General features: G+C 48.0%; 1 protein-coding gene across 1 annotated transcript in view; it reads right to left on the reverse strand.

Annotated features, from left to right (window-relative positions):
* Nucleotides 1–18,153, reverse strand: part of Stum (stum, mechanosensory transduction mediator homolog) — a 47,490-nt gene extending 29,337 nt beyond the window's left edge. Inside the window, exon 1 of the mRNA XM_050142785.1 lies at nucleotides 17,836–18,153. Coding sequence (XP_049998742.1) covers nucleotides 17,836–18,034 — 199 coding nt within the window. The 5' untranslated portion in view covers nucleotides 18,035–18,153. The remainder of the gene's footprint in view (nucleotides 1–17,835) is intronic.
* Between the last annotated feature and the right edge of the window lie 277 nt (nucleotides 18,154–18,430).

An 18,430-nucleotide genomic window follows, 5' to 3' on the forward strand; every position in this document is an offset into this window, starting at 1 on the left:
ACCCTAACTAAGGGGCCATGCGGTGGTGGTGAACACTTTTAATCCCAGCACTTAGGAGGCAGAGGCAGGTGAATCTCTGTGAGTCCAAGGCCAGCCTGGTTTACAAGAGCTAGTTCCAGGACAGCTAGGCCTGTTACACAAAGAAATCCTGTCTTGAAAACAAAATCAAAAAAAAAAAAACGAAAAAAAGAAAGAAAGAAAGCCCAACTAAGACAACTTTCCTGACAATTTTCATGATCCAGTTTGAGTCTGATGTTTTCTTGTGAATAAGTGTAGGTTACTCAAAACTGGCACTCCTCAGGAAGTCACATCAGGAGGTACAGGATATCTACACGCCCCTTTTTGGTGACATTAGCCTTTAAGCAGCTTTAGTTATCTTTCATAGATTATAAAACTGATCCATTTAATAATTTAGCAGCTGTGAGTACACTCACAGTGTCAGGCAACCATTACCACTATCATCTTCAGAGCACTGGGGACGTTTCACTGTCACCATGCTTGCTAGTGGTCAGTCCCCACTTCCCACAAGCTCACCATCCCCCAGCCTCTGTTTTCCCAGTCTTTATTAAGATTGATCAGCTCAGGGCTGAAAGATGATTTGGTGGTTAAAAACACTTGTTGCTCTTCTAGAGGACCAGGGTGTTATTCCCAGCACCAATGTGGCAGCTCACGATAATCTGTAACTCCATTTCCAGGGGGACCAACACCGTTTTCTCACCTCTGCAAGCACCAGCACTCAATGTGGTATACAGATATGCACTCTGCTGAAATACCCATACATATAATAATAATAATAGTTGTAGCAGTAATAGTAGATTTTTTTTGTTTGTTTGTTTATTTGTTTGTTTGTTTTTTGAGACACGGTTTCTCTATGTAGCCTTGGCTGTCCTAGAACTCACTCTGTAGACCAGGCTGTCCTTGAACTCACAGAGATCCACCTGCCTCTGCCTCCTGAATGCTGGGATTAAAAGCGTGAGCTACCACAGCCCGGCTAGTCCTAAATTTTTTTAAAAGGATTAATCAACTTCTTTGCTTCCTAAACACTTATAGCAACAGTCAGAAATACAGCTTCAAAGGACAAGCTTAATGATGTGTAGTAGGTGGCCTTCCAGTGAGTCCCCCACAGATCAAGTCACAAGGACCTTGGCTCTACATCCTCTGTTGATAGTCGAGGTCCCAGAGGCTCATCAGAGATACACGTGCTATCACACACACACACACACACACACACACACACACACACACACACACGACCCCCTCACCCTGCTTAAAGCTTTGGGAATGCCAACCCATTGCTGTTAACTCAGGGAGGCTGAGAAGTGAACGGAAGCTGGTGTCTCCTGCATAAGGGCGTCCTAAGCTCAAAGAGTAAGGACCTGTTTTCTTAGCTTTCTGCTACTACAACCAAATACGTGAGCAAACAAACTGAAAGGAGGGAAAGTTCGTCTTAGCTCATGGTTTCAGAGGCTTCTGCTTGTGGTTGTTTGGCTCTGCCTGTTGCTCTTGGGCCTGTATAGATGAGGCAGCCCATAGTGGTAGGAGCCTGAGGTAAACGAAATGCTTTCTCGGCAGCAAGGAAGCAAAGAGACAGGAAGTGGTCGGGATCCCAACATCTCCTTCAAGGGCGTGCCCCCAGCAACACAACTTCCTCACACTAAGTCCCACATCGTAAAGGTTCCATGGACTCCTAAAGCTATCACAGGTTGGGGACCAAGCCTCTGGCCTTTGAGGGGCACTTATAACAAACTATAGCAGGCCTACTCCACACACTCTCCAGCCATAATGTAAATATTTCTCCACTTCAGCAAACACCTCTTGGGAGAGCAGAAAGTGCCACAGGCGAGAGAAGATGAATAGAGCGTGTGAAATCATCCAGGATACGATTTCACAGGAACAGATTAAGATGGTCACAAAAGAACCAAAGTTTGAGGCTGAGAGTGGCTCAAGTGGATTGGCCCATCAGAGGAAAGAAGAGCCGACCTCGCTGGAGTGAGGAAGTCGTCTTCAGAGGAGGCTGTTTGAGGTGGGACGTGGAGGCTGTGTGCAAGGGCTAGACGGTGAGGCAGAGGCAGAAAACACATCAGCTGCTCACTAGACCTTTGAGACCCAACGTGGACTGTAAACTTGGTTCAGTGAGTGACGGGACGCTACTGAGGATTCCAGAGTGAAAGATGCAAGGACCAGAGCTGAGACATGGGCGGACATGTGCTTCGCCTGCAATACACAGTCTACTGAAACAGTCAGGTCACACCACAGACACACTGCAACAAGACCCAGACGTCCTGAGCCGCTGTTGGTTCTCCCCCAGCAGCTTGGCCTCCTGGTGTCATTCTGCATGGCAAGGCCATCCATCTGACTAGTGCCAAGGGCAGGGTCAGAGAGAGTAGTTCAGTTGTCATGTCCGTGCCTTGTGTTCAATGTGTGCCAAGGGCACCGTGTCGTTCTGCTCCCATTGAGAAAAGGTCCCACTTGGGAACATGCTTCTTTTAAAAAGAAAACATGGCAACAGCCTTCTTTTAGACAGTGGCTGCTAGCCTCTAAATTGTAGTGCTAAGGAGCTCGTGCCCTTGCCTGTCTCTGAGACAAGACATAGGGATCTTACCCATTGCCCTGACACAAGGACACCAGGACAAAGCTCCCAAGCTTTCAACAGCAGACTTGGATGGCACTGGGTAGTAATGTATATAAGCATCTATTCTGATACACTAAATACAGCAACTGCAACTGAATACAGTGAGTTGAGATACGGACTTGTGACGGTGGGGTGCTGGCAGCTCTGGCTTAGCCATCTTCTGTCTGTCCAATGGCTGTGTGGCTGTCCACAGTGCTGTCCACCATGCTTCTCCTCACACATCCCCTTAAGTTAACATATATTTAGTGACCCAAGCAGGAAAAGCATGAAGCTGTGGTTATGGATGGTGAAACGGGATGAGTGTCGGGGAGAGAGCAGCGTCCCTTTTCTCCTCTGTAAATGGAAGAGGTTGGAAGGCCCTCTAGTTCCATCATCTCATCCTAGAGAAGCTGAGCTGTTTTATTTGTGGAAGTTTCAGGAATGTTCTTCACTCAGACCAAACTCATCTTTACTTCAAGGTCAAACTTCTCAGTCCACAAAGCCGATTGAGTGCTCAGCTCAAGAGAGGACTTTGGCCATGGCCGCCGTTCATTCATGATCAAGGGTCACCTTGGTCTTATGTCGAAAAGTTACTTCTGTGTAACTTATGATCTCTCATAAACAGATGTCTAATTAATCCTTATGTATAGCCTCTCATTAGGAAAGCATCGTCCCCATCCCATTTGAGAAAAAGCCCTCTGTCCAGGCCAGGTGACACCAACATCCAGTTCTCAGAGGGATGTTCCCATGCTGAAGGTCCACCTACCACCCCACCTAACCCCAAATGAAGCTTCAAGACACTAAGTCACCAGCCACCTTGTGTGCCTCAAGGATGTATCAAAAAAACTGGTCTTGGGGCTGGAGAGATGGCTCAGAGGTTAAGAGTACTGACTGCTCTTCCAGAGGTCCTGAGTTCAATTCCCAGCAACCACATGGTGGCTCACAGCCATCTATAATGAGATCTGGTGCCCTCTTCTGGCATGCAAGCGTACATGGAAGGAATGTTGTATACATAATAAATAAATAAATCTTTAAAAAAAAAACTGGTCTTAGAAGGCTGGACGTTTTAAACACAAACAGGAGCTTCCAATTTCCTTAGCAAAATGACCATAGGCAAAGCCTCACAGGCAGGTGTGTGTGTGTGTGTGTGGTGTGTAGGTGGGTGTGTCTGTGTACATATGTGTGCCCCCCTCCATACACACCCTCATTCACCACTTTACTGTTTCTATGGTCTTTTGACAAATTCTAAGGTCAGCCTCAGGACACACCCCTTTGAATATGGGGATTGTCACACAGATGACTTCTTGGTATGCTGAATAAATCTTAGAGCCTCTTGGGTCTTCCTCTCGCCTGGCATATTGGATTTGGGTAATAGGGTCAGGTATTTCCATAGTTTGGATTATGCTCTAGAAGCCCAAGTGTTGAAAGCATGGCCTTCACCGTGACATTAGTACAAGCACTGTGAAGTTCTAGCCTAGTGAGAGGACCTTATGTCACTGGGAGCGTGCCCTTGGAGAGGACAGTAAGAGTCTACCCCGTCTTTGCCCTCTCTCTTTTGAGCAGTTTTTCTCTCCAGGTGAGAGCTCGGCTCCACCCCGTGTTCCTGCCATGATGAGCTGCTTTGCCATGGTCCCAAAGCATGCACTAAAATCTCTGAGACTGTGAGCCAGGATAAACCTTCTCTCCTTGTAAACAGATCGTCTCAGACGCGCTGTTACGGTGGTGGAAAGCTGGCTAGCACGAACATCCAGAAGGAATTTTCAGGTTTGCCTCCGTAAGTCTCGTGGGAAGACAATACTGAGCATGAACGATTATCAGTTACACACTATGTCCAGTTCCGGTGTCAGTCTGAGAAAGATCCCGTCACTGACCTTGGGAACCAGAGAGATGCTGGCACACTGATGGAAAATGACATTTCTAACCACTGAGTGTTTTTTGGTTAACAAAGTGTAGTGTGACCTTGTGGTGAGGTCAGGCGGGGAGACCAGCTCAGAGAGGCTAAGTGAGCTGCTCACAGGTCTTTGCTGCCCAGGAGCCACATGAGGGACCACACTCATGTCTGAAGCCTTCTGGTTCACACCCTGTCCATGATGCTTTGCAGCAAGGTGAGTCTGACAGAGAGCAGGGGCCATCTTGTCCAGCGCCCTCCCTGTCGTCCTACTGAACTTGCTGTGTCTCCCCCCTCCTTCCTTTCCTCTTTGCTTCTTTATTTTGTTTTGCTCTGTTTCCTTGAGATGGGGTCTCACTCTGCAGTCCAGGCTGGCCTCAAACTCGTGATCCTCCTGTCTCTGCATCCTGAGTACTGGGGTCACAGGCACAGGCAACCACACCAGGCTCTCTGTTGCTCCAGTCCTCAGGTTTCCCAGGAAAAGCGTCTTCTCACTGCAACCGACTGGATCCTATAGGCTACAGCCATCCTCAAGAGAGCACACGCCTCCATTCCTTCATGGGGAGCCCATTAGCTCCTGAGTGCTGGGACCTAACTGTTGTGTCTTTGCATTCTGGCTCCAAAGCAGAGCTGTCACACAGTAGGCACGTGGCACAGGTCGGTCAAAGGGCAGTCACAAATCAGCTGCTCTGCTCGGCAGGTCGCCTACTCATCACTGAAATGCCCCCCCATGTCGTCTGCTCTTAGCTGCAGCTCGTATTCCTAGCCACATGGCAGAAGAAACACAAGCGTAGCTCACACAAGACTGACGCTCAAAATTCTGCAGGTGTAAAACACACGCTGGATTTTGTCAGGTTTTGGAAACTCATTACACACCAAAAGAAACATCAAAGTCTCACTGATAGTTTAGTGTTACACATTGAAATGATAGTACCTTGGATACAAATTAAGTGAAATATATTGTTAGATTAGTTTTCCCTGTATCTTCTTATTAACTTTTTGTAATTTAGGCACCAGAAATTGTTGAAGACTTATAAAATTCCTCTATGGCCTTTATAATATCCCACTGAAAAATTCTGACCTAGAGTTGTATAAGTCATAACTAAGACTTGAGATCTCACTGAGGACTGTGGGAGTTATTTGAGGGAGTTTGGTTTGGTTTAGCTTTGATGTTGTTTGTTGTTGTTTTATTTTTGAGAGTTTAAAAGTGAAATGATCTAACTTAATCACGTTTTAAAAAGACTGATCTAGCTGATATGTTGAGAACTGACTATAAGAGACACCAGTAAAGGGTACATAGTGAAGGCAAGAAGAGAAGGCCTTTTAAGACGCCATCACAAAGTTGGAGGGATGGTTCAGTAGTTAAGAGCACCAGCTGGTCTTCCAGGAGACCCAGGTTTGATTCTCAGCATTCACTTTGATGGAGGAAGGTCATTGGTTAATTATAATAAACCAACTGCTTGGCCTCATAGCTTAGAACATAGATGGGAGGAGTAAACAGAATAGAATTCTGAGCGGAAGAGGAAGTGAGGTCAGACTCTGCTCTGCTCCCCGGTAGACTCAACAGCTCTGCTCTGGAGCAGAGACGCCATGCTCCACTCTCCCGATAGCTCTGCTCTCTGAGGCACACGTAATGAAGCTCTGACCCGACATGGACATGGGTTAGAATCTTCCTGGTAAGCGCAACTTGGGGTGCTTACACACATTATTAGAAATGGGTTAGAACAATATGTAAGAGCTAGCCAATAAGAAGCTAGAGTTCATGGGCCAAGCAGTTCTTAAATGAATACAGTTTGTGTGTTGTTATTTCGGGCATGAGCTAGCCAAGCGGCCGGGGTGTTGGGGACACAGCCCCGCCGCCGCTCATATTTCAACATCACTTGGTGGCTTGAACCATGTAACCCCAGTCCTGGGTGATCTAACGCCCCCTTCTGGTTCTACAGGCACCACATACATGGTGCACAGACACACATGCAAGCAAAACATCCATACACACAAAATGAAGGAAATTTTAAAAAAGAAGTTATTAGAGATGAGTGTTGTGGCTAAGGAAGCCTGGACTACAGAGTGAGACCCTATCTCAAAATCCAACAGGCCAAAGAGGTGGTTCTGTGGGTAGAAACACTTGCTGTACAGGAATCTGAATCCCCAGAACTCATATAAAAGCCCAGAGCACAGTGGGAGTTTGCACAAGCATCTGTAACCCAGGACTCCTATGAGGAGGTGAGAGGTGGAGGCAGGAGAATTCCCAGAAGTTGACGGTTCACTTTGCTTGGTGTGTGCAGAAGAAAAAACAACAGAAACCTTATCTCAAATAAGATGGATGGTGAGGATGGACGCCTGAGGATGGATCCGCATGCATGCTGTGGCATGTGTACCCCAAATCATACACACACATTTGTGCACAGAAACAAAGACTATATACACCCCCACGCTGGCACCCCCACATCATACACACATATGTGTGTGCACACAATCATAGACTGTATACACATACAGAGAGAGTATTTCCAAATCATACAGACACATACAGATGCACACACACACAGAGACTTATATATGCATACACATAGAACATCATACACACATACATACGTGTGCACACACAGACTGTACATATACACACACAACATCAAACACAAATATGTGTGCATGCAAACACAGACTGTGCACACACACACACACACACACAGAGCTTTCGCAATACTTTGAAGAAAGGTAGAGGATTCGGCTAGAGAGTGGGGAGAAGCTATCAGGTCCTGAGTAGAGTCTGGCAGCAGAGACAGGAGCATTTCTCAGGGATGCGTGTGACTGAAGATGAGTCAAGCTTGAGTCCCGGTTTCCAGGCAGAGACATTCACTGAGGTAAGAGAAAGGCAGGTCTGGGGGAAAAGCAAGCATCTGCTTCTGGAAAGGCTGAGTCTGGGATACCTTGTGGCCTGGGCAGGAGGTGCTAGGTTGGAGACGAGGCTCTAGAGTTGGAGGCGGGGACAGATCTAAGGATCTGAACTTAAGAGTCCTTGTCATAAGGCTGCGATTTAAAGCCTAAGCAGCAAGTGTGGGCAGAAGAGAGAAGATCAAAGTCAAGATCGAGGCCCTGGGGAACTCCCACGTCTAGAGGTTGCAGAGAGGAGAAAAGGAAATGAAGGAGCCTTGGGGGATAAGAAACATGAAGCCAAATGAAAAGAACACTTCTAGAAGGGAATGAGCACTGAGTCCAAGGCAAGGAGGAGGGACAGGGGACTGCCCCCTGGATGTAGCAACCTGGAGGAGAAGGGTGACCCTGAAAAGTGCAAGTTAGGTGAGTGACAGAGGTCTAACTTTCGGAAGAGGACGTGCTGGAGACCACGAATCCAGACAAGGACACTTTCAGAGAGAGTTTTATTATAAAAGAGAGTACACAACTGTAAAATGACCAGAGGCAGAGGCTTGATCAAGAGAGGCTGTCTTTAGAGGTGGGTGTGAAGGCACACACCTTTAATCCTGGCTCTCTCTGTGAGTTCGAGGACAGCCTGGTCTACAGAATGAGTTCCAGGACAGCCAGGAGTACACAGAGAAACTGTCTCGAAGAAAAGAGAGAGAGAGAGAGAGAGAGAGAGAGAGAGAGAGAGAGAGAGAGAGAGAGATGGGAGAGAGAGAGAGAGAGAGAGAGAGAGAGAGAGAGAGAGAGAGAGCTGTGTGTGTGTGTGTGTGTCCACAGTTTATAAATTCTGTTGAAAATGGCATGAACCAAATGTGTTCACTTTCTTAAGAGGTAAAAGAGATCTCTCCTAACCTTCAAAAAGCATGTGTATATCGCGGTTTCCTGATTTATCACCTTTAGATGCCAATGACTTATTGGCTTTCTGCTATGAAATAGCAAAATCAGCTTGGAACATCAATCCTCGTTCCCTTCGCTCTTGTTCTGACTTCATCTCCATATGCCACGATTGCTCCATTATCCCAACATGCTACTAACACAGTTTATCTATTGGTCACCCTGGTACCCTCAATTCTATCACGATAACAAGCACCTCTTGTCTCCCCACCTTATGTAATCAGGATACGAACACCTCGACCCGCCAGTCGGCTTTGCTGCATACTCCAGGGCAATAGCAAGGAAAACTTAGCAAAATCTTAGCAATTCCATTTTGGGGCTCACAGGGCATGTCATACCCTGCTTCCGATGTGCCAGAATTCAGGCTCTGCCACTGAGAGAGGGCGGAGCCTCACAGCATCTCTTCCAGGACCTGCTCACCATGAACAGATCATCAATCACATGCCAAGCCTAATGCCAAAGGGCAGAGGAGAGAGTATTCTCCTCCCCAAGAGGCAGGTAAGCCATATGGCATCAGGCGAGAGTGCGTCCCTCCTTCACGAAGGGTAAAGAAGAATTGGGAACAACGGGTTTGTCCCTGGCCATTCCACTTACTTCCTCTTGTGTTGTCTGCCTTCTCTAGGCTGTTTTTCACTTTATATTGTAAAGGTGGGAAGGCTTGATCTGCTCCTCTGTGGCGATTCTTAAGTGGTCTGCGTTGTTTTGTTGATTTCAGAAGGTGAGACCCACAGGGCAGCATTTCCATCCTTGTTACTAAGCAAACACTCCCCCTGCAGAGCCAGAGAGCCCAGGCCCTGTACTACTGCATCAAGGACACACACCACACAGACTTCCAAGATCCTTTTTTTACATCCTGTCACTTACGTTACTCACAGTGGGACCACACTTTCAATGGCCTCGTATTTAGGCTCCAATGTGCCACTCATGAAACTGTGTTTGCTTTGTTAACGTGGAGTTTCTGACTGCCTTATTTCTTTCTTGTTGTAGGAGAAGCAAGCCTTATGTGACACATCTCACAATAATGGCCTCAAAGTTCTTTCCCAGCTATTGTTAACTCTTCTTCCTCTTGCTTTTGAAGTCTGTTGACTTCTGATCTCATTGGGCAGCTTCATATTTTGATCTTGGTGCTTTTGCATGGCTTTTTTTTGGGGGGGGGGGATTTTCGAGACAGGGCTTCTCCATAGCTTTTTGGTTCCTGTCCTGGAATTGTATGGCCTTTTTATTTACTACAGTTACTAACTGCCTTCTCTTTTTTCTCTTCCTTCCTCCCTTCCTTTTTTTCTTCCTTCCTTTCTGTCTTTATATAGAGTCTTATTTGTTAATATGCCTCAGGCTTAAATCTGGAATTCTCCTGCACCAGCCTCCTGAGGCCAGGGATTGAAGGTATAAACCACCAAGCTGAGCCCACTAATTACCTTCTGCTTTTCTTGTTTGCATTCTTTTTTCCCATTAAAATCTTAATTTCTTGTGCTTTCCCAGCAATACTCTCTACTGTGCGGAATGTCCTGGTTTTGTGTCATCCTCAGAGAGCTCTTGAATTGGGTCCTCTGCCCCTCCTACTCTTATGAAGTCTGGTTGTTTTCTAGGCTGCTGAGTAAATTTCGTCTCTTGACTGCTTTTCCTGGCTGGCCTAAGCAGCACCACCAGTCAGCTGGATGGGATTTTTGCTCTACGCAGGTAGAAACCGTGAGTAGGCAGAGAGAAGTTCTTCAACCCTGGCTGCTGGCGGCTTTTCTTTCCCACTCAGCATTCGGCGGCAGGAAACCACAGAGAGCATCTTTCTTTCCATTAGAGTTTCCCTTCAGGCCTCCAGTACCAAGATCTTCAGCCCACAAGTGTTGCAGTCCCTTGTAGAGGCCTAGGGATTTGGGATTCCTCAGCCCTGGATGGTGTTACCGTTCTGTTGCTGCTGCTGTTTTAGACCTAGGAAGTTGGTATTAATTAGCCTTTAACACCAGCTGGTTGTTGCAGGGAGTTGCTTGTTTGTCCTGGCTGCGCAGAACCGAAATAATCACACAGAAACTATATTATTTAAAACCCTGCTTGGAAGGGCTGGAGGGATGGCTCAGTGGTTAAGAGCACTGACTGCTCTTCCAGAGGACCTGGGTTCAATTCCCAGCACCCACATGGCAGCTCACAACTGTCTGAAGANGGGAGAGAGAGAGAGAGAGAGAGAGAGAGAGAGAGAGAGAGAGAGAGGTCTTTCTTTTACAGATGAGACAGTTTCTGCATGTATATATGCTGCTAAGATGAACCACCAGACAGAAAAAAAAACGATGCCAATTCTTCACTCTCCTAACCTTCAAAAAGCATGTGTATATCGCGGTTTCCTGATTTATCACCTTTAGATGCCAATGACTTATTGGCTTTCTGCTATGAAATAGCAAAATCAGCTTGGAACATCAATCCTCGTTCCCTTCGCTCTTGTTCTGACTTCATCTCCATATGCCACGATTGCTCCATTATCCCAACATGCTACTAACACAGTTTATCTATTGGTCACCCTGGTACCCTCAATTCTATCACGATAACAAGCACCTCTTGTCTCCCCACCTTATGTAATCAGGATACGAACACCTCGACCCGCCAGTCGGCTTTGCTGCATACTCCAGGGCAATAGCAAGGAAAACTTAGCAAAATCTTAGCAATTCCATTTTGGGGCTCACAGGGCATGTCATACCCTGCTTCCGATGTGCCAGAATTCAGGCTCTGCCACTGAGAGAGGGCGGAGCCTCACAGCATCTCTTCCAGGACCTGCTCACCATGAACAGATCATCAATCACATGCCAAGCCTAATGCCAAAGGGCAGAGGAGAGAGTATTCTCCTCCCCAAGAGGCAGGTAAGCCATATGGCATCAGGCGAGAGTGCGTCCCTCCTTCACGAAGGGTAAAGAAGAATTGGGAACAACGGGTTTGTCCCTGGCCATTCCACTTACTTCCTCTTGTGTTGTCTGCCTTCTCTAGGCTGTTTTTCACTTTATATTGTAAAGGTGGGAAGGCTTGATCTGCTCCTCTGTGGCGATTCTTAAGTGGTCTGCGTTGTTTTGTTGATTTCAGAAGGTGAGACCCACAGGGCAGCATTTCCATCCTTGTTACTAAGCAAACACTCCCCCTGCAGAGCCAGAGAGCCCAGGCCCTGTACTACTGCATCAAGGACACACACCACACAGACTTCCAAGATCCTTTTTTTACATCCTGTCACTTACGTTACTCACAGTGGGACCACACTTTCAATGGCCTCGTATTTAGGCTCCAATGTGCCACTCATGAAACTGTGTTTGCTTTGTTAACGTGGAGTTTCTGACTGCCTTATTTCTTTCTTGTTGTAGGAGAAGCAAGCCTTATGTGACACATCTCACAATAATGGCCTCAAAGTTCTTTCCCAGCTATTGTTAACTCTTCTTCCTCTTGCTTTTGAAGTCTGTTGACTTCTGATCTCATTGGGCAGCTTCATATTTTGATCTTGGTGCTTTTGCATGGCTTTTTTTTGGGGGGGGGGGATTTTCGAGACAGGGCTTCTCCATAGCTTTTTGGTTCCTGTCCTGGAATTGTATGGCCTTTTTATTTACTACAGTTACTAACTGCCTTCTCTTTTTTCTCTTCCTTCCTCCCTTCCTTTTTTTCTTCCTTCCTTTCTGTCTTTATATAGAGTCTTATTTGTTAATATGCCTCAGGCTTAAATCTGGAATTCTCCTGCACCAGCCTCCTGAGGCCAGGGATTGAAGGTATAAACCACCAAGCTGAGCCCACTAATTACCTTCTGCTTTTCTTGTTTGCATTCTTTTTTCCCATTAAAATCTTAATTTCTTGTGCTTTCCCAGCAATACTCTCTACTGTGCGGAATGTCCTGGTTTTGTGTCATCCTCAGAGAGCTCTTGAATTGGGTCCTCTGCCCCTCCTACTCTTATGAAGTCTGGTTGTTTTCTAGGCTGCTGAGTAAATTTCGTCTCTTGACTGCTTTTCCTGGCTGGCCTAAGCAGCACCACCAGTCAGCTGGATGGGATTTTTGCTCTACGCAGGTAGAAACCGTGAGTAGGCAGAGAGAAGTTCTTCAACCCTGGCTGCTGGCGGCTTTTCTTTCCCACTCAGCATTCGGCGGCAGGAAACCACAGAGAGCATCTTTCTTTCCATTAGAGTTTCCCTTCAGGCCTCCAGTACCAAGATCTTCAGCCCACAAGTGTTGCAGTCCCTTGTAGAGGCCTAGGGATTTGGGATTCCTCAGCCCTGGATGGTGTTACCGTTCTGTTGCTGCTGCTGTTTTAGACCTAGGAAGTTGGTATTAATTAGCCTTTAACACCAGCTGGTTGTTGCAGGGAGTTGCTTGTTTGTCCTGGCTGCGCAGAACCGAAATAATCACACAGAAACTATATTATTTAAAACCCTGCTTGGAAGGGCTGGAGGGATGGCTCAGTGGTTAAGAGCACTGACTGCTCTTCCAGAGGACCTGGGTTCAATTCCCAGCACCCACATGGCAGCTCACAACTGTCTGAAGATCCAGTTGCAGGGGATCTGACACCTTCACACCAATGCACATAAAATAAAGTTAAATAAAACCATAAAAAAAATTAAAACCCTGCTTGGCCCATTAGCACTAGCTTCTTATTGGCTGACTATTACATATTATCTTAACCCATCTCCATTAATCTTTGTCTGGCCACGTTGCAGTGGCTTACTGGGTAAAGTTTAGTGTCTGTCTCTGGTGGCGGCTCCATGGTTTCTCCCTGAATCCACCTTCCTTCTACCTTGCTATAGGCCAAGCCAGTTTCTTTATTCATTAACCAATAAAAGCAACACATAGACAGAAGGACCTCCCACGCCAGCCAGCGTCAGAGCTCTTGGCTCAGGGCACAAGACTTTTGGCCCAAAAGACTTTACAACAGTCTCTTCTCTGGCCATTTGGAGTCTTTTATCCTTCTTTGGCCTCAGCTTCTGCCTTCCCTTGCCTTCTCTCTGCCTTGGCTGCCTTCTTCTGATGCTCTCTTTCTTCTCCAGCTGTCAGGCAGCCAGCTTCCTTATCATTAAAACCAATTGTGATCCTAACAGATTTTTCAGCCATGCTTAACGCTAGCCCAGTGCCCATGGGAAAGATGGCCTCTTCCCCTGTCTTAGCAGGACCCATTATTTCCTGGAGTTCATGGTCTTTCAGACACTCCCTTACTCTGCTGAAGAAACATTTTCAAGTAACTCCCTTAGGAGATCTGTGTAGGAGATAAACGACCCTGGTTTTCACATTCCCCAGGCCTATTTAATGTATGTATTAAATAAAGGTGCTGGACCAGGGGCTCTCTAATGTCTATTCCAAGCGTATAATGTTGTCAGTATGTGTCCATTTATAGCTTCTGAGCTCTAGGAGAAAATTTTAAATAGTTGCTACTTTCAAGGGATTTGCAGCTTTTTTGGATGAACACATATAAAACTGTCAAACTAGTAACAGAAAGTCACCAACACAAAAGACATTGCAAGGTAGGGGCTGATTGGTTATTGATTTGAGCCTTGGGCTAAAGGAAAGAACTAGAAGCTGAGCCTGCCTGAGGCATCCCTGCTGGAAGGAAGATCTCTGTGCTGTCAGAGGACAAGCAGTGAGTTAGGGGAGGCATAAATGTTTATGTGGCAGTCAGCAGTAATTGACGGCCAACATTAGGTCTGATGGAGAAGTTAACGGTCAGCAGACGAGGCCTTCCTATTACCTGCTCTGTGTCTCTGAGTCACCAACAGTTATATCTCACCAAATCTCCGCAGGTAATAATTTTTAAATATGGCATCATAATGATTCCTTTCATCAACAGACACATTTTCAGACCATTTTAGGGCACAACAACTAACTTCCATTTTATACACACACACACACACACACATGCACACAAGCACACAAGCACACACATGTATCTTCCTTCTTTTTTTTTAATATTTATTTATTTATTATGTATACAATATTCTGTCTGTGTGTATGCCTGAAAACCAGAAGAGGGCACTGGACCTCATTACAGATGGTTGTGAGCCACCATGTGGTTGCTGGGAATTGAACTCAGGACCTTTGGAAGAGCAGGCAATGCTCTTAACTGCTGAGCCATCTCTCCAGCCCTCTTCCTTCTTGAAACATGAAGGACTTGGCAGTTGCCTTTATCAGGACTTTATCTGGATTGGGATGAAGATGCCTCTCCATCACCATTTGACAAAATGATTTTTCAACCTGGAAGTGTAGCTCACCGGTAGAGTAATTGTCTAGCATGTGCAGAGCCCTGGATTTGATCCCCAACACCACAGAAATAAATGAATAGACATTCTCACGGTGACAGTGGAAAGTGATTATAAGCCATCTCTCCTTCCCAGGCATGCCCCGGGCAGGGAGCATCACTCTTACTGCTCGACCTCACTATCCAAGGACCATCACTGCATGCATGGATGGAGAGGAGCCTGGAGGCTTTAAAGGATACGGCTCCTCCGAGGTAGGTCTCATAGACTGATGGGCCTGAGTAACCAGCCACGTGGGTTGGTGGGTAGTTTTCATTCAGCCAATGCCAGCTCCCCTCCATTGCAAGAAAGGAAAGAAAGGGAAAAGAAGGAAATTTCCCAGAAGAAAGAGAATCTTAGTTTAAGTCAGTGGCCTGAGCAGTTTCTAGAGAGTGGATGCTGTAGGGAAAGACTGTGGGGGCCACAGGATGAGTCTCCCTACAACCGCTTCTCTTGAAAGCATCCTCCAACCGCCCTGCCCCACCCTTAGGAAGAAGGACATGGGGCTGAAGCTCTGTTTCTGCTGCTCTCTGAATAAATTTGAAGTTAATATTAATTCTCCTGCACAAGCACTGGCCTTGGCTGCTTTATCCATCCTTACACGCCGGTGCCTGACATATGGTGATGCCTATCTTGGCCCGATGAATGGGTGGGTGGATTAGAAGATGCCACTCTTCATCAAAGAGTAGAAGAAGCAGTCTAAATGTTCAGTTGTCTCTGGAGCTTTGAACAAGTCAGGAGGATTAGCAGAAGAAGACCTGAGCCAAGAGGAGGACTTCCAAGAACTGAGATCATCCAAACCACTCCCCAACCAGGGTAGTAGAGGTAACAGGAAGGCCAGGGGTAGGGAATGCTTTCAAGGTCTGTGGTCTGTGGTTTAGGACACGGGGCAGGTGCGGAGGGAAGCAGAAAGATGAAGGATGCTCAGAAACAGAGCTGTCACCGTGCCAGCTACCCCACCCAGAGATGAGACAAACAGGGGCAAAGGAGAGCGAGGCAGTGTGCATGGAAATCTGAGGCAGGGGGATTGCTCTGAGTTTATGACCAATTGTGTTGCCTAACAAATACCAGGACAGCCAGGAATATATGGCAAGACCTTATCCGAAAAAGAAAAAAGAAGTAGAGAGAGAAAGAGCAGGACACATGGGCCCACCATTTCTAGAGTGTGTTTTGGTTTGGTTTGGTCTTTATATATAGTAAGGCTTTGGTTTTTATTTATAGAAAGCCTTTGGTTTTAACCTCTCACATTTCATCAATCCAGTCTCCTAGAGAACCAGACATCCCAAACTTACAGATGAGAAGCCCTACCTCCCAAGGGCCTGGGCCTGCATGCCCAGAAAACTATGGAGTGGCAACCGAGGCAAATATGAAAAAAAAAATGCCTGGGTTAACATGATGAAAATGCAAGTCTATAGACCACATTCCACCTGTTATTTCTTGTGTCGTTTGCTCATTTCTTTGTATCCAAGTTTCTTAGAAAGCTCTGTGTGTGTGTGTGTGTGTGTGTGTGTGTGTGTGTGTAAATTCCTCGATTCTGACCTTACCGAGGAACTGTGAAGGAGAGAAAGCTAGATTCCTGGGGTAAGGTTTTAGAGTGGATGCTATCAGAGCAGCAGGACTTGGGGTGGAAAGACACCTAGTGCTCCGCACCCAGAAGGGCAGGCACTGGTGCGTCTCGAGCAGGTAGACCCCTGCTAACTCCCAATGCGGGGTTCCCACAAGCCTGGTCCCCTCCCCAGCGGCACCCAGTGCAGCCCTGCTCCCCTGATTCCATAGCGTTTGTTTTCTCAAAAGCCTACGATATGTCCATTTCACCACTTAGAAAAAAATTCTATCAAGATGCACCTTGCCTTGTGACTTTGGTGTCCTGGGGGTCTCTCTTTACTCCAGTAGGGGGACCTTTCTAAAGCATGGAAATTAACACCAACTTGGCTTCCGGCAGTATCATTTAGAGTTGGCCTGATCACATCAAATGTGGGGCAGGCTGCTAAAGGCATCTTTCAAGGGGGAAGCCCAGCTGAAGGCTCTGACTTTCTACTCACATAGGACTCCTAGCTACAGCATCCCTCAGGGACAGAAAGACTTAACTGATGAGACAGGACCAACAGGTTTGGTTGAGTGGGTGTGGCCTTCAAAATCATCACAGAAGAGGACCCTGCTGAGCCAGCTAGGAGCAAGGCCGTGAGAAAGGCCAGAGCGAAGCAGAAAGACACTTCTAGCTGACCTCTGCTTTTGGGAACTTGCAGCCCTGTGAAGGCAACTAGCTGGCCGGCAGAGGCAGGCTCTCTGGAGAATGCATAGGATGAGTGCTTTGCCAGCCCAGCACGCTGCTGAGGAGGACGCCTCCTGAGCGTGCAGGGTCCGCTGGTGGCAAGCAAGAAGTTGGAGGTGGGGGAAGGGCAGGCAATGGCGATTGGGGGCTGGAGCGAGGAGACGGGAAAAGCTCTCGTTCTCCACCTCTGCTCACCCTTAGGCACTATTTTGGGACAGCAGTGCCACTAGGGTGTGTCCAAACAGCCAGAGCCCGACAGAGACTTATTGGGGAGCGCTCTCCGCTTTCTAACGGGCTCACTTCTGGCCACATGCAGTCCAAATCCACATGCGTGTAAACGAAATAAAATCATCCTTCCCTTCCTACGGCGTACAGCAGGAGTTCTGGTAAAAAATGCAGGCACCAGGAAAAGAGACTCTGGCTAAAGAGCTGTCATCCCCCCCCCCCCCCCCCCACACACACACGGGCTCCGCACCCTGTAAAAGTATGATCGGGTACAATGTGTCTCCTAAATCTGTGTGTCCCCCTTCCCCCAGACCAATCGACTTCTCAGACTCCCTCGAGCTTGGTCGAACCCACCACCACCACCACCACTATCACCACATCCACGAGTTCCTCCTGTTCTGCCTCCTCTCTTTCCGAAGTAGTGGGAATCAAAGAAAGATGCACTTGATAGGGAAGATTCCTCTCGCTAAGAAAGGTAGCCTAGCCTGGAGCCGTCGGGTCCCTCCCTGGGGCTCCAAGATTCTCGGCCAAGTTTATAGCTTTTCTCTCTGCCCTGGCCACCTCGCTTGCGAGTCAGAGACCAAACGTGGCACCTCTCCTTTAGGATGCCCACTCCAGTGGCTTCGGCCACCTGCCAGAAGACCAATCGTGGGAGCACAGCCTGAGACCGGTGGGCACACCCACGGGTCTCAGCCAGTGCTCAGCCCCTGCTCTGCCCACTCCCCTAGCAGGCAGCCTAGGTCGTAGGAGCTGCAGGGGTTAAAGAGTCGCCTCCCACCCTCCACTTCTTACCCAATCCCGGCACGAAAGTGTTGAGGAAGAGACAGATGACAGCCACCGGGAAGGGCATGCAGGGGATGGCGGCGCGCAGGGGGCCCTTCTTCTCGCGAACCTGCACGACCACCCCGCTGGACGTCGCCCCCCGGGGATCTGCCGCTGCCACAGCCGCCGCCGCTGCCGCAGTCTCGGAGTCTTTGTGCAAAGGCTCCATGGCTGGATGCGCTCTCCAGGAACCCGACAGCCGCCCAGGACACGAGGGCAAGCGACGGTCGGCTGCGGGCTCTGGACTGCGCGCTCTGCGCCCTGCTCAGGAGGCCAGAGCGCTCCGGGTGCTGCTGCAAGGCTGGCGGAGAAGCCCGCCCTCCTGCGCTCCACGCCCCCACCCCGGGCGGAGGGCGGGAGGGGCAGCGTGACAATCGGTGACAGCGTTCCCATGCCCCTCCCTTCTGGGCCCCTTCCCCGCCCTCTCCACACCTCTCCGCTAAGACCTTCATTCACCAGCTATGGAGACCGGGGCGAGCAAAGAAAGTAGGAGGAGAGCGCAAGGGTGCTGGTGGTCCAGGTACTTGGAGGAATGGACGCGCCTCATCCTCCCACCACTGGTGAA

Source organism: Alexandromys fortis, unplaced genomic scaffold (assembly GCF_014885135.2).
Source record: "Alexandromys fortis isolate MF-2015 unplaced genomic scaffold, M_Fortis_MF-2015_v1.1 scaffold_51, whole genome shotgun sequence".
Taxonomy (NCBI): Eukaryota; Metazoa; Chordata; class Mammalia; order Rodentia; family Cricetidae; genus Alexandromys; species Alexandromys fortis.